This window comes from Pongo abelii, chromosome 12, assembly GCF_028885655.2.
Source record: "Pongo abelii isolate AG06213 chromosome 12, NHGRI_mPonAbe1-v2.0_pri, whole genome shotgun sequence".
Taxonomy (NCBI): domain Eukaryota; kingdom Metazoa; phylum Chordata; class Mammalia; order Primates; family Hominidae; genus Pongo; species Pongo abelii.
Window position 1 is genome coordinate 112,865,188 of NC_071997.2, and position 16,639 is coordinate 112,881,826.

At 39.9% G+C, this 16,639-nt stretch overlaps 1 protein-coding gene across 3 annotated transcripts in view; it reads left to right on the top strand.

Annotated features, from left to right (window-relative positions):
* Positions 1-16,639, top strand: part of WDR35 (WD repeat domain 35) — an 84,333-nt gene extending 67,694 nt beyond the window's left edge. For all 3 annotated transcript variants that reach the window (XM_009237520.4, XM_054548352.2, XM_054548353.2), the window contains 2 exons: positions 12,619-12,859; positions 13,184-16,639. In XM_009237520.4, coding sequence (XP_009235795.3) covers positions 12,619-12,859; positions 13,184-13,334 — 392 coding nt within the window. In that variant the 3' untranslated portion in view covers positions 13,335-16,639. The remainder of the gene's footprint in view (positions 1-12,618; positions 12,860-13,183) is intronic.

The window sequence follows — 16,639 nt, forward strand, 5'->3', positions numbered from 1 at the left end:
GTTGATTTTGGCCAGGGGAAACACAAGCATAACCTCTACCCCAAGTTATTATTTTACCTATTTCCCAACTTTTTGTTATCAGATCTCTCCACCAAACCAGTTGTTCTGCTTCTGTCTTTGCAGCTGGTTTCTGTAGATGCTGTTCAGCTGCTGACAACATCTGGCATTTGGGCAGGCTCAAAAAATTTAAAGTTAGTAATGCTAGATTCAATTGTGTATGGGCTGTCCCATAATCCCTGTTTCTCCCCCTTTTTTGTTTTTGTCATCAGTTGAAGTTCATCTGTATGAAATCATAACTGAGCATTTTCAATTAACTGTGTAGAATGAACCACGTATGAAGAATCAGAAATCACATTAATAGGCAAATCAAAAGCAGTCATTACCTCAATTACAGCTACAAGCTTTGCTTTTTGAATTGAAGTATAGGGCGTCTGGAAAACTTTACCTTTTGATCCAGAATAAGAAGCTTTACCATTACTAGACCCATCTGTAAAACAATGAAAACACTTAGCAGGCTGCAGGTTGTTTACCACAGGAATTGTAAATGCAAACTATTCACAGTCTTGCTCAGCTAAGGGGATAGTAAAGAAACAGTCTTTTAAATCTATGACTATTAAAGGCCAATTTTTTGGAATTATAGCAGGAGAAGGCAATCCTGGCTGTAATGCTCCCATAGGTTGTATAACTGAATTGATGGCTCTTAAGTCAGTTAACATTCTCCATTTACCTGATTTTTTCTTAATTATGAAAACTGGAGAATTCCAAGGGGAAAATGTTGGAGCTATGTGCCCATTTTCTAATTGTTTAGTAACTAATTTCTCTAAAGCCTCCAGTTTCTCTTTACTTAGCGGCCATTGTTCTATCCAAATTGGCTTATCTGTTAACCATTTTAAAGGTATAGGTTCTGGAGGCTTAACAATGACCACCATCAAAAATGATATCCTAATCTTTGGCAAGAACTTTGTCTTTCCGCTTGAAGCAGTTCTTTCAAAGCTTGCAAATTTTTTTCTAGTCCCATACCAGGGATATACCCCATTTCATGCATTATATGTTGACTTTGAGGGCTATATAATTGTTCTGGAATTAGAACTTGTGCTCCCCATTGTTGTAATAAATCTCTCCCCCATAAATTTATAGGTACAGAAGTTATAATAGGTTGAATCGTCCCAGGTTGTCCATCGGGCCCTTCACAATGCAAAATATAACTACTTTGATATACTTCAGGGGTTTACCAACTCCAACTATGTTAAGTTGAGTGGGTCGAATTGGCCATGCAGACGGCCAGTGCTGTAGAGAAAATATTGAAATGTCTGCTCCTGTATCTACCAAACCTTTACATTTTTTTCCCTAAATAGTTATTTCACAGGTAGGACATTTATCAGTAATTTGATTTACCCAATAAGCTGCTTTGCCGTGTTTATTTGTGCTTCCAAATATATTGTGTTCGTTTAATTTCACTTTTCCCCATTTCCACATATGGCACAATAAGGAGCTGTGCTGTGCACTCTCCTGGCTCTGCTTTCTAGGGAACAGAAGTAGATATAACAATTTGAATTTCCCCATTGTAATATGAATCCATGACTCCTGTATGTATTCATACCCCTTTTTAAACTTAAACTAGACTTTCCTAAAAGTAATCCTGTTGTCCCCGCTGGCAAGGGTCCACAGACTCCTGTTGGGACCCTTTGCGGGGGTTCCCCAGGTAGAAGGCTCACAGTTTTGTGCAGCATAAATCTACTGCACCACTACCAGCTGTGGCGGGGAACAGACATTGTACAGGGGTGAGGGAATGGCCTGAGCTGGAAATGTGCCGGTTTGGAATGGGGCCCAGGACGGGCCCCTCATTGCATTTCCAGAAATTGGGTTCCCATCTTTATTAAACTTAGAGTGACACTGATTAGCCCAATGTTGTCCTTTTTTACATTTTGGACATATTTCAAGCTCAGCAGTTTTCTTTTTTCCGCTATCTGGTGGCCTGACTCGCTGATTTTTTCTACATTCTTTTTTAGTATGACCATGCTTCCCACAGTTAAAACAACCTCCAGGAAATGGAATATTTCCTTTATCCACTCTTAGTCCTGCCATTGCTCGTGCTAGCAGAGTAGCCTTATGCAGATTACCTCTGATAACATCACAGGCCTTGATATGATCAACTAAATGTGCTTTCTCTCTGATAGGTCGCAGAGCAGCCTGGCAGTCAGGATTAGCATTGTCAAAAGCTAATAACTGCAGCACTATATCCTGAGCAGCCAAATCTGCAATCACCTTTTTTTTGTTTTGTTTTGTTTTGAGATGGAGTCTCACTCTGTGGCCCAGGCTGGAGTGCAGTGGCGCAATCTCGGCTCACTGCAAGCTCCACCTCCCGGGTTCATGCCATTCTCCTGCCTCAGCCTCCTGAGTAGCTGGCACTACAGGCGCCCGCCACCACGCCCAGCTAATTTTTTGTATTTTTAGTAGAGACGGGGTTTCACCGTGTTAGCCAGGATGGTCTCGATCTCCTGACCTTGTGATCCACCCACCTCGGCCTCCCAAAGTGCTGGGATTACAGGTGTGAGCCACAGCGCCCGGCCTGCAATAACCTTTTTAAAAGACTCCTGTAACCAACCTATAAAATCCACATATGGTTATTTTGGTCCCTGTTTTATAGCACTAAAGGAAGCGTATTGTTCTCCACGTGAAGTGATTTTTTCCCAAGCTCTAATGCACACTCCTCTAAGCTGTTCTATGGCATCATCCTGCATGACCACTTGTGCATCTAAACCAGCCCAGCCGCCAACCCCCAAAAGTTGGCCTGTAGTTATATTAATTTGAGGTTGGGCCTGGGCGTTGCAAGCAGCCTGAATGGAAGCTTCATCTGCCCACCAAGTTTTAAATTGTAAGAACTGAGCAGGAGTTAGACAAGCTTGAGTAAGAGCATCCCAGTCAGTAGGAATCATCCGACTGGAAACAGCAACATTCTTTAACAGTCCCATTACAAAACGGGAACCTGGTCCATACTGATTTATAGCTTGTTTAAATTCTTTGAGTAATTTAAAAGGAAAAGGCTCAAATGTAGCTGTAATATTTCCCTGTTGTTCTGGGGAGTGTATTCTAACAGGGACTGTCAAGCCTCTAAATCACCCTCTTGTCTAGCTTGCTGAATTCCTGCCTGAATAGAACTAAGAGCAGTCGCTCAAGGTGCTGTTGGAACAGTCACTGGGGCAACTACTTTTCGCCCAGTGTCCTCTGGAAAAGAAAGATCTGGAGGGTCATTTTCTTCAAAATAATAATGAGGGGGTGCAGAAGGGTAGGGATGAACCTCTCTCCTTTACCGCTTTAGCTGGCAAATAAACCTGCTCTGTAATCTCTTCTGTTACTTCATTATACTCTCCTTCTTCCTCATCATCAGTGTGAAAAAGTTCCAAGGTGGAACGAACCACAGCCCACACTTGTCCCATTGTTACCCTGATGCTTCCGAGCTCCCCTTCTTACTCACTACAGGGATTGCTTTAAGAGTACTCGGGTGTCCTCCAGCTAGTTCCATGTTCTCTGACTGTCACTCCAGCGACCCTTTGACCTGGATTCGAGCCCCCATGATGGATGCCACTTGCCGAGACCAGCTCGGTCGGGGAGACCCTAATCCAGCAGCGCTAAAGGAATTAAAAACACACACACAGAAATATACAGGTGTGAAGTGGGAAATCAGGGGTCTCACAACCTTCAGAGCTGAGAGCCCTGAACACAGATCTACCCACGTGTTTATTAATAGCAAGCCAGTCATTAGCATTGTTTCTATAGATATTCGATCAACTAAAAGTATCCCTTATGGGAAACGAAGGGATGGGCTGAAATAAAGGGATGGGTCTGGCTAGTTATCTGCAGCAGGAGCATGTCCTTAAGGCACAGATCGCTCATGCTATTGTTTGTGGTTTAAGAACTCCTTTAAGCAGTTTTCCACCCTGAGCGGGCCAGGTGTTCCTTGCCCTCATTTCAGTAAACCTACAACTTTCCAGCGTGGGTGTTATGGCCATCATGAACCTGTCACAGTGCTGCCAAGATTTTGTTTATGGCCAGTTTTGGGGCTGATTTATGGCCAGATTTTGGGGAGCGTGTTCCCAACATTCATGAAACTAAATTTATATATATATTTTTATTATACTTTAAGTTCTGGAGTACATGTGCAGAATGTGCAGGTTTGTTACATAGGTATACACATGCGATGGTGGTTTGCTGCACCCATCAACCCATCATCTACATTAGGTATTTCTCCTTATGCCATCCCTCCCCCAGCCCCCCACCCCCAACAGGCCCTGGTGTGTGATCTCCTGCCCCTGTGTCTGTGTGTTATTGTTCGACTCCCACTTATGAGTGAGAACCTGTGGTGTTTGGTTTTCTGTTCTTGTGTTAGTTTGCTGAGAATGATGGTTTCCAGCTTCATCCATGTCCCTCCAAAGGACAAGAATGCATCCTTTTTTATGGCTGCATAGTATTCCATGGTGTATATGTGCCACATTTTCTTTATCTAGTCTATCATTGATGGGCATTTGGGTTGGTTCCAAATCTTTGCTATTGTGAACAGTGCTGCAATAAGCATACATGTGCATGTGTCTTTATAGTAGAATGATTTATAATCCTTTGGGTATATACCCAGTAATGGGACTGCTGGGTCAAATGGTATTTCTAGTTCTAGATCCTTGAGGAATTGCCACACGGTCTTCCACAATGGTTGAACTCATTTACAGTCCCACCAACAGTGTAAAAGCATTCCTATTTCTCCACATCCTCTCTAGCATCTGTTGTTTCCTGACTTTTTAATGATCACCATTCTAACTGATGTGAGATGGTATCTCAATGTGGTTTTCATTTGCATTTCTCTAATGACCAGTGATGATGAACTTTTTTTCATGTTTGTTGGGTGCAAAAATGTCTTCTTTTGAGAAGTTTCTGTTCATTTCCTTCACCCACTTTTTGATGGAGTTATTTGTTTTTTTCTTGTAAATTTGTTTAAGTTCATTGTAGATTCTGGATATTAGCCCTTTGTCAGATGGGTAGGTTGCAAAAATTTTCTCCCATTCTGTAGGTTGCCAGTTCACTCTGTTAATAGTTTCTTTTGCTGTGCAGAAGCTCTTTAGTTTAATCAGATCCCATTTTTCTATTTTGGCTTTTGTTGCCACTGCTTTTGGTGTTTTAGTTATGAAGTCTTTGCCCATGCCTATGTCCTGAATGGTATTGCCTAGGTTTTCTTCTAGGGTTTTTATGGTTTTAGGTCTTATGTTTAAGTCTTTAATCCATCTTGAGTTAATTTTTGTGTAAGGTGTAAGGAAGGGATCCAGTTTCAGCTTTCTGCATATGGCTAGCCAGTTTTCCCAACATCATTTATTAAATAGGGAATCCTTTCCCCATTTCTTGTTTTTGTCAGGTTTCTCCAAGATCAGATGGTTGTAGATGTTTGGCGTTATTTCTGAGGCCTCTGTTCTGTTTCATTGGTCTATATATCTGTTTTGGTACCAGTACCATGCCGTTTTTGTTGCTGTAGCCTTGTAGTATAGTTTGTAGTCAGTGTGATGCTTCCAGTGTTGTTCTTTTTGCTTAGGATTGTGTTGGCTATGCAGGCTGTTCTTTGGTTCCATATGAAATTTAAAGTTTTTTCTAATTCTGTGAAGAAAGTCAATGGTAGCTTGATTGGGATAGCATTGAATCTATAAATTACTTTGGGCAGTATGGCCATTTTGATGATACTGATTCTTCCTCTCCATGAGCATGGAATGTTTTTCCATTTGTTTGTATCCTCTCATTTTCTTGAGCAGTATTTTGTAGTTCTCCTTGAAGAGGTCCTTCACATCCCTTGTAAGTTGTATTCCTAGGTATTTTATTCTCTTTGTAGCAATTGTGAATGGGAGTTCACTCATGATTTGGCTCTCTGTTTGCTTGTTTTTGGTGTATAGGAATGCTTGTGATTTTTGCACATTGATTTTGTATCCTGAGACTTTGCTGAAGTTACTTATCAGCTTAAGGAGATTTGGGGCTGAGATGATGGCGTTTTCTAAATATACAATCATGTCGTCTGCAAACAGAGACAATTTGACTTCCTCTTTTCCTAACTGAATACCCTTTATTTCTTTCTCCTGCCTGATTGTCTTGGCCAGAACTTCCAATACTGTGTTGAATAGGAGTGGTGGGAGAGGGCATCCTTGTCTTGTGCTGGTTTTCAAAGGGAATGCTTCCAGGTTATGTCCATTCAGTATGATATTGACTGTGGGTTTGTCATAAATGGCTGTTATTATTTCAAGATATGTTCCATCAGTGCCTAGTTTGTTGAGTTTTTAGCATGAAGGGCTATTGAATTTTGTCGAAGGCTTTTTCTGCATCTATTGAGATAATCATGTGGTTTTTGTCATTGGTTTTGTTTATGTGGTGGATTATATTTATTGATTTGCATATGTTGAGCCAGCCTTGCATCCCAGGGATGATGCCAACTTGATCATGGTGGATAAGCTTTTTGATGTACTGCTGGATTTGGTTTGCCAGTAGTTTATTGAGGATTTTCACATCGATGTTCATCAGGGATATTGGCCTGAAATTTTCTTTTTTTGTTGTGTCTCTGCCACATTTTGGTATCAGGATTACGCTGGCTTCATAAAATGAGTTAGGGAGGATTCCCTCTTTTTCTATTGATTGGAATAGTTTCAGAAGGAATGGTACCAGCTCCTCTTTATACCTCTGGTAGAATTTGGCTGTGAATCCATCTGGTCCTGGACTTTTTTTGGTTGGTGGGCTGTTAATTGCTGCTCAATTTCAGAACTTGTTATTGGTCTATTCAGGGATTCGACTTCTTCCTGGTTTAGTCTTGGGAGGGTGTGTGTGTCCAGGAATTTATCCATTTCTTCTAGATTTTCTAGTTTATTTGCATAGAGGTGCTTGTAGTCTTCTCTGATGGTAGTTTGTATTTCTGTGGGATTGGTGGTGATATCCCCTTTATCATTTTTTATTGCATCTATTTGATTCTTCTCTCTTTTCTTCTTTCATAGTCTAGTGGTCTATCTATTTTGTTGTTGTATTCAAAAAACTAGTTCCTGGATTCACTGATTTTTTGAAGAGTTTTTTGTGTCTCTATCTCCTTCAGTTCTGCGGTGGTCTTAGTTATTTCTTGTCTTCTGCTAGCTTTTGAATTTGTTTGCTCTTACTTCTCTAGTTCTTTTAATTGTGATGTTAGGGTGTCGATTTTAGATCTTTCCTGCTTTCTCTTGTGGGCATTTAGTGCTATAAATTTTCCTCTACACACTGCTTTAAATGTGTTCCAGAGATTCTGGTGTGCTGTGTCTTTGTTCTCATTGGTTTCAAAGAACATCTTTATTTCTGCCTTCATTTTGTTATTTACCCAGCAGTCATTCAGGAGAAGGTTGTTCAGTTTCCAGGTAGTTATGTGGTGTTGATGAGTTTCTTTTTTTTTTCTTTTTCTTTTTTTTTTTTTGAGATGGAGCCTTGCTCTGTCACCCAGGTTGGAGTGCAGTGGTGCAATCTTGGCTCACTGCAAGCTCCGCCTCCCGGGTTCACGCCATTCTACTGCCTCAGCCTCCCAAGTAGCAGGGACTACAGGCGCCCACCACCATGCCTGGCTAAATGTTTTGTATTTTTAGTAGAGACCAGGTTTCACCGTGTTATCCAGGATGGTCTCAATTTCCTGACCTCGTGATCCACCCGCCTTGGCCTCCGAAAGTGCTGGAATTATAGTTGTGAGCCACTGCGCCCAGCCTTGATGAGTTTCTTAATCCTGAGTTCTAATTTGATTGCACTGTGGTCTGAGAGACTGTTTGTTATGATTTCCGTCTTTTGCATTTGCTGAGGAGTGTTTTACTTCCAATTATGTGGTCAATTTTAGAATAACTGCCATGTGGTGCTGAGAAGAGTGTATATTCTGTTGATTTGGGGTGGAGAGTTCTGTAGATATCTATTAAGTTTGCTTGGTCCAGAGCTGAGTTCAAGTCCTGGATATCCTTGTTAATTTTCTGTCTTGTTGGTCTGTCTAATATTGACAATGGGGTGTTAAAGTCTCCCACTATTATTGTGTGGGAGTCTAAGTCTCTTTGTAGGTTTCTAAGAATTTACTTTATGAATTTGGGTGTTCCTGTATTGGGTCCATGTATATTTAGGATAGTTAGCTCTTCTTGTTGCATTGATCCCTTTAACATTATGTAATGCCCTTCTTTGTCTCTTTTGCTCTTTGTTGGTTAAAGTCTGTTTTTTCAGAGACTAGGATTGCAACCCCTGCATTTTTTTCTTATTATTGCTTTCCATTTCCTTCGTAAATATTCCTCCATCCCTTTGTTTTGAGCCTATGTGTGTCTTTGTCCGTGAGATGGGTCTCCTGCATACAGCACACCAATGGGTCTTGATTCTTTATTCAATTTGCCAGTCTGTGTTTTTTAATTGGGGCATTTAGCCCATTTACATTTAAGGTTAATATTGTTATGTGTAAATTTGATCCTGCCATTATGATGCTAGCTGGTTATTTTGTCCGTTAGCTGATGCAGTTTCTTCGTAGCTTTGATGCTCTTTACAATTTGGTATGTTTTTGCAGCGGCTGGTACTGGTTGTTCCTTTCCATGTTTAGTGCTTCCTTCAGGAGGTCTTGTAGGAGAGGCCTGGTGGTGACAAAATCTCTCAGCATTTCCTTGTTTGTAAAGGATTTTATTTCTCCTTTGCTTATGAAGCTTAGTTTGGCTGGATATGAAATTCTGGGTTGAAAATTCTTTAAGAATGTTGAATATTGGCCCCCACTCTCTTCTGGCTTGTAGCGTTTCTGCTGAGAGATCTGCTGTTAGTCTGATGGGCTTCCCTTTGTGGGTAACCCGACCTTTCTCTCAGGTTGCCCTTATCATTTTTTCCTTCATTTCAACCTTGGTGAATCTGACAATATGTGTCTTGGGGTTGCTCTTCTCGAGGAGTATCTTTATGGTGTTCTCTGTATTTCCTGAAATTGAATGTTGGCCTGCTTTGCTAGGTTGGAGAATTCTCCTGGATAATATCCTGAAGAGTGTTTTCCAGCTTGGTTCCATTCTCCCCATCACCTTCAGGTACAGCAATCAAACGTAGATTTGGCCTTTTCACTTAGTCCCATACTTCTTGGAGGCTTTGTTTCTTTTCACTCTTTTTTCTCTAATCTTGTTTTCTTGCTTTATTTGATTGAGTTGATCTTCAGTGTCTGATATCCTTTCTTCTGCATGATCAGTTTGGCTATTGATACTTGTGTATGCTTCACGAAGTTCTCGTGCTGTGTTTTTCAGCTCCATCAGGTCATTTATGTTCTTCTCTAAACTGGTTATTCTAGTTAGCAATTTGTCTAACCTTTTCTCAAGGTTCTTAGCTTCCTTGCATTGGGTTAGAACATGCTCCTTTAGCTTGGAGGAGTTTGTTATTACCCACCTTCTGAAGCCTGCTTCTGTCAGTTAATCAAACTCATTCTTCATCCAGTTTTGTTCCCTTGCTGGTGAGGAGTTGTGATCCTTTGTAGGAGAAGAGGTGTTTTGGTGTTTGGAATTTTCAGCCTTTTCGTGCTGGCTTCTCCCCATCTTTATGGATTTATCTACCCTTGGTCTTTGAAACTGGTGACCTTCGGATGGGGTCTCTGAGTGGACATCCTTTTTGTTGGTGTTGATACTATTCCTTTCTGTTTGTTAGTTTTCTTTCTAACAGTCAGGCCCCTCTGCAGCAGGTCTGCTGGAGTTTGCTTGAGGTCTGCTCCAGACCCTGTTTGCCTGGGTATCACCAGTGGAGGCTGCAGATCAGCAAAGATTGCTGCGTGTTCCTTTGGAAGCTTTGTCCCAGAGGGGCACCTGCCAGATGCCAGCCAATGCTCTCCTGTATGTGGTCTCTGTCGGCCCCTACTAGGAGGTGTCTCCTAGTCAGGATACATGGGGGTCAGGGACCCACTGGGAGGTGTTTCCTAGTCAGGATACACGGGGGTCAGGGACACACTTGAGGAGGCAGTCTGTCCTTAATCAGAGCTTGAACACTGTGCTGGTTGATCCACTGCTGTCTTCAGAGCTGCCAAGTAGGGACGTTTAAGTCTGTTGAAGCTGTGCCCATAACCACCCCTTTCCCCAGGTGCTTTGTCCCAGGGAGGTGGAAGTTTTATCTATAAGTCCCTGATTGGGGCTGCTGGCTTTTTTTCAGAGACTACCTGAAAAGCCCCTGATTGGGGCTGCTGGACTACCTGCCCAGAGAGGAAGGAGGTAGTCTGGCTGCAGGGGCCTTGCTGAGCTGGGGTGGGCTCCGCCCAGTTTCAACTTTGCAGAGGTTTTGTTTACACTGTGAGGGTGAAACCGCCTACTCAAGCCTGAGCAATGGTGGATGCCTCTTCCCCCACCAAGCTCAAGCATCCCAGGTTAGTTCAAACTGCTGTGCTAACCACGAGACTTTCAAGCCAGTGGATCTTGAGCTTACTGGGCTCCATGGGGGTGGGACCTGCTGAGCCAGACCACTTGGCTCCCTGGCTTCAGCCCCCTTTCCAGGGGAGTGAATGGTTCTGTCTTGCTGGTGTTCCAGGTGCCACTGGGGTATGAAAAAAAATCCTGCAGCTAGCTTGGTGTCAGCTCAAATGGCCGCCCAGTTTTGTGCTGGAAACCCAGGGCCCTGGTGGCGTGGGCAGCGAAAGGAATCTCCTGGTCTGCAGGTTGCGAAGACTGTGTTAAAAATGCAGTTTCTGGGCCGGAGTGCACGGTACAGTCCCTAATGGCTTCCCTTGGCTAGGAGAGGGATTTTCCCATCCCCTTGCATTTCCCGGGTGAGATGATGCCCCACCCTGCTTTGGCTCATCCTCCTTGGGGTGCACCCACTGTCCAACCAGTCCCAATGAGATGAACCTGGTACCTCAGTTGGAAATGCGGAAATCACCCACCTTCTGCATCGATCTTGCTGGGAGCTGCAGACCGGAGCTGTTCCTATTCGGCCATCTTGCCAGCCAAGGCCAACTTTTTCTTTTTTTTTTTTTTTGAGACGGAGTCTCACTCTGTTGACCTGGCTAGAGTGCAGTGGCACAATCTGGGCTCACTGCATGCTCCACGAGGTCAACTTTTTTAGATCCCATGTATGAGTGAGAACATGTGATATTTGTCAGAAACATCCATTTTAGAAATCACTTGTGTATCTGTGTTTCTAAAGATTTGTAGTTTTCTTCTTGCTGGCTCTAAAGGTTTATTTTTCAGTTTATTCCTAGTTTTGTTGTCATTAATGAGGTTGTAAATTTTTTTTTCTAATTGGTTATTAGTTATATATAAAAATTATTTTTATGTTTATTTTATAACTGACCTTCATTTAGTTTTAACTAATATGTTACATAAATTATACACTGTTTAAAATAGCTGTATCGTATTCAATTTATACACCATTTCTAGACTTAAAAGAACAATTAGATCTTTAACTTGAGATGCTTCACCTACTGGGTGAAGATCTCTATATGCCTCATTTTTTTTTGTCAGTGGTAAAACGATCTGAAACAATGTATGACCTGTAAATTATTACCCTTGAACCTATTATGCTTTGGATATGAAATTAGAGGATATTGTTTATTGTAACTGAGTGATTACATTTTATATACATTTCTTCTACTAAACTTTGTTGTAAATACTTGACCCCAGAACCAGTTTATAGGATTCTGATTGTAAAACACATGAATATATTGTTTAAACTTGTTTTATGAAGTTTTTGATATACTATAACAAAGTATTTTTAAGATTCCAAGGTCTAGAGAAGAAAAAGATACAAATTGGTTATAAATCTAATATTAAATCTTAATATTAAATCTAATATTAAGTCTGCTTTTTTTATTCTACTTTAAGTTCTGGGGGACATGTACAGAACGTGCAGTCTTGTTACATAGGTATGCATGTGCCATGGTGGTTTGCTGCACCCATCAACCGTCATCTACATTAGGTATTTCTCCTAATGCTATCCCTCCCCTAGCCCCCCACCCCCAACAGGGCCAAGTCTACAGTGCATTTTAAAGAAAGATTTTTTTATCTCCAGTATAATTGCAAATAAGATGTTATAACTCGAATTGTCTCAACTGACAACTTGGAGACTCATTTTCACTTTTTCACAAAATCCTATTGTTTCAGTGAGACAAACGACAAAAGCAGTAATACAAAAGCAATAATCTGTCCAAAGAAACACAAAGAAAAGGACATATTATTTTATACTGTTTTGCTTATATTGTTTTGCTTTTTTTTTTAACAAAAGGAAACATGGTATTATCTTGCAGTTTATGACTAACATAGTATAATACTCATTTGCTTTTTCTGAAGTGCCACAGAAATTTCTAACATAAATTGAAGAAAAGGTGGATGTTTTGACACCAAAATTTTGTGTGTGTGTGTGTGTGTGTATTTCTGAGCTGGCACAGCCATGTGCGGCATTTGGTGGTGGTTCTTTTCACAGGATGAGCTGTTAGCCAGCTTCACAGAACCTTGGATATCATGTAGCCTAGTTCCTCCTCTTAGTGCTCCCATTTCTCAACACTGTTTGCTTTCAGTTCGTTCATGCAAGTTCAATGAAATCACCTTAACTTAGGTTCTTCCTTTTGCATGTTCATGATATCATAATAATTATTTTAAAAAACCCCAATTGCCCTGTTTTTCATAGCTCTTCACCTGAAAGACTATGAAGACATCATCCCTCCTGTGGAGATCTACTCTCTGCTAGCACTCTGCGCATGCGCCAGCAGAGCCTTCGGGACTTGTTCAAAAGCTTTCATTAAACTTAAATCTTTAGAGACCCTCAGTTCAGAACAGAAACAGCAGTATGAAGACCTTGCTTTAGAAATCTTCACCAAACATACTTCAAAAGATAACAGAAAACCTGAATTGGACAGCCTTATGGAAGGGTAGGCTAATTTTAATTAGTGGATGTCATTCTATCTTATTAGAAGCTTGGATTTCTAGATGTACAATGTTTAATGTAGGAATTAAAGCATTAAATTTTGAAGCAATTCACATTAACATTATACCCTATTTTATTTATTTTTACAAGTGTATTCATGCTTTATTTTGTCATTGTAAGAAAGGTTTTTTCTTGAAAAAACTTTTTAAAATGAAAGTATTTGATGTTAATCTCAGAATTTTCTTTAGTTTTTTAAAGTGTATTAAATAAAGTTAGACTAATGAGAAGTTTTAAAGTATAATGAATTGTTTCTCCCCTTGTTTTACAGTGGAGAAGGGAAACTGCCAATATGCGTTGCCACAGGAAGCCCAATCACTGAGTATCAATTCTGGATGTGCAGTATATGCAAGCACGGTGTCCTTGCTCAGGAAATAAGCCACTACAGCTTCTGCCCCTTATGCCATAGTCCAGTGGGATAAAGGAATGATAAACTGTATATAACTGTAAAATATATATAGCATATATACGTGGCTATACGCTGTATATGTAATAAGGTTTATTTCTGTGAGTTTTGTATGAAAATCAGCCTATTATTTATAGTTGAATTTTTGCACAAAATATATGTTAATAAAATAATTTTTATGGCAATACAACTGTGAAATAATAAGGCTGATTTTCATATAAATGTATGAAAATCAACCATATTTTCTCTCACCCTCTCTCTTTTGTCTGTCTTGTATTTGGTTACATGATACCATGGAAATATTCCAAATACATATTTTTCTCACAGTGTCAAGGTAACTGAATTCATTAAAAAATCTTGAAGGGAGTAGGGAGTGGGGGAAGCATGGGAGTGGGGCAAAGTTGAATTTAGAGAATTTTTATAACCCATGTTACAAGGAAGTTAAACAATTGTAATAATGAAATGAGCTTTCTCTATAGCCGTATTTAATTAAATAAGTGTCAAATGTCTTCTTTATTATATTTTCAGAAGTGAGGTGATGGCATTTTAAGACATTTTTTACAATCTGAATTGATTCTAATAGCCCTATTCTATTTTAAAACCTGTCCTTTTAGTCTCATTCAAGAGGTGGCATTTGGAATTTACACTTTCATATGATTGTGCAGAAAACTTGGCTCTATTTATAATGAAAATAACTTAAACAAAAATATCCATTTTGTAGTTATAGCTTCTGTTGAAACACTGTCACTAAGCTGGACCCTTCATTTACACAAGTATTGTTGAGGGAGTGATTTTTTCTTGATATGCATTTGTTTTCATTTATTATTAATTTGAAAGATAAACAGTTGTGATCCATAATGGGTCACTTCTTATGTCTTTTATATAGCTAATAATGTTCTCTGTTTATTTCTTATGAATTCCCATTTTGTGGCTAAAGACCAGACCTTTGCACTATTTCATCAAGATTATTTTATTGAGGTTTGGCTTACGTATAGTAGAGGCAATACATAGAGATACGCAACTTTGTTATTGCAGCTACAATACACTTTCTCAATCTCATGTGTTTTTGTCTTATAGAGACAGAGACAAGTTCAGCATGTTGCAGATTGGGAGTAGTGAGCTATAAGAAGAGATTTAGAGCCTAGATGAGCTTAGGATAGATAGTGGGCTCACTGGCCTAAATAAAAAGAGAAGACCAGAAGTCTTTGAGGTCTCTGTCTCTATTCATGCGCCTCATGGAAAATTACCTTGGTACAATGGTAGCCTCTAAATATACTACCTCGCAAGCTATTCCAGAGGTCATGGAACAGAAAGCCTTACAAACCAAATAAAAATTCTCAGAATACATTGGTTTATTGAACCAATTTGCAATACACAGTGAGGAACAAGGAGAAAGCAATGATAGATTAACACTGTTAGTGTAACGTGCCAGTGGAGTGGAAAGACCGCAACACCTGAATCCTGGGTTATGTAATGTTTTTATGTCCTGACTCACACTCTGTCACATAAACTTTCCCCTAGTAGTCGGGTTACAAAGAGGACCAGAGTGGCCGTTTGAGCCAGATGACCAATCAGATGAAATGTGCCTGAGGCCAATGATGTACACTTGCTCTATAGAAGGGTCTCAGGGGCAAGTACACTTGACCACAGCAATAGCTTGCCTATTAGTCTGCTGAGCAGTCATGAATTTTATTGTATTTCTTGGGTAAGGACAGGCCAGAATGAGTGTCACCAGTGGTAATTGAATCAACTTCTCACACATATTGAGGGCTTTATATGTCTCATGCATACTTAGGGTATCATGAATATTTGGTATCTTTGTGGCTTTTCATATTTTTAGTGCTTCATGAATATTTGATATCTCTTGCTCCTTTCTATCTGTGGTCACACATACACGCTCTATTAACTTTGCCTAATATGTCTCCTAAGTTACTAACTTACTTACCTAAAGGTAACACAATGAATTCCAGCTTTCTCATTTGTTCTATACCAGAATGGGAAATTTCACCAAATCAGAAAATCACATCCTAACAAAGAAGTCTGTCTAAGACAATACATCTCTTGTTGAACTTACGTCTTTCCACAGGACTTTCTATTTTTAGGGATGAGACTATTCTCTGCTTCATCAAGGAAAGAGAAATGTTCAGGGTTGTAGGGATGGCACACTTATTAGTTCTGTCTGTCTGAAAGGTTCCTGCAGGACAGTTTGGTCAGAGCTGCAATTCTTAGTCCATGGTCTAATGCTTGAGTATCTCTTCTTTCCCTTTCCTATCTCAGGAATCAGCTGAGAATTCATTCGATTGTCATGCCTCTAGCCCCTTACTGTGATTTGTTGGTTACACTTTCATTTGCTTTAATTCTAGGATTACCTGTTGACTCCTCAGACTTCACATAACTTTGGAAACGCTCTTTTGGAGCCTTCTCATTTCCCCCTAATTCCGTGCTGCCTGAGCCCTAGAATTTTCCCACCAATGAATTATTCCAGGTAGATCCTAAGTTGCTGGATCTAGTTGATATTTAAACAATATCTAGTTGATATTTCTAATTCAGTTGGATCCAGAAATCAGTATCTCTAAAAACAACCTCTCATACCTTGTGGACCTAAGAGAGAGTGTGTGTGTGTGTGTGTGTGTGTGTGTGTGTGTGTGTGTGTGTGTGTGTGTAGACAGACACATCTTTTTTACTTTTGTAAAAGCTTATGCTTCTTTGGTATCTGTATCTGTGAAAGTTTTAATGATCTGCCATAATGTCTTGGGGACCTTTGTCTTTTATGTAAATGGTACTAGAGAAAACACCTATATTATGCGTCGATCTAATTGGTTTTATTCGACATGAAGGAAATTTCCAGATAACAACACTAACAAACTCTCCTTTGACTAGGGGGACAAAGAAAAGCAAAACTGACCATAAAAAACAATTACCTGGTGAGAAGTTGCATAAACAGAATATTGAAGACAGCATCATTAAACAGTTATGTTGTTCTCCTTGCAAAAAACATGTACTGACTTCCCGTTGAGTAATGCCAAGTTGTTTTTTTTAATTATAAAACTTGCCCTTAATTACATGTTTCAAAGTGGTGTGGTGGGCCAAAGTATTGAAATGATGGAACTGGCTGATAAAGCTGTACAAATAAGCAGTGTGCCTAACAAGCAACACAGTAATGTTGACATGCTTAATTCACAAATGCTAATTTCATTATAAATTGTTTTGCTAAAATACACTTCAAAACTATTTTTCTGTATTCCAAGAGCTGAGATCTTAGATTTTATGTAGTATTAAGTGAAAAAATATGAAAATAATAAACATTGAAGAAAAAAATAA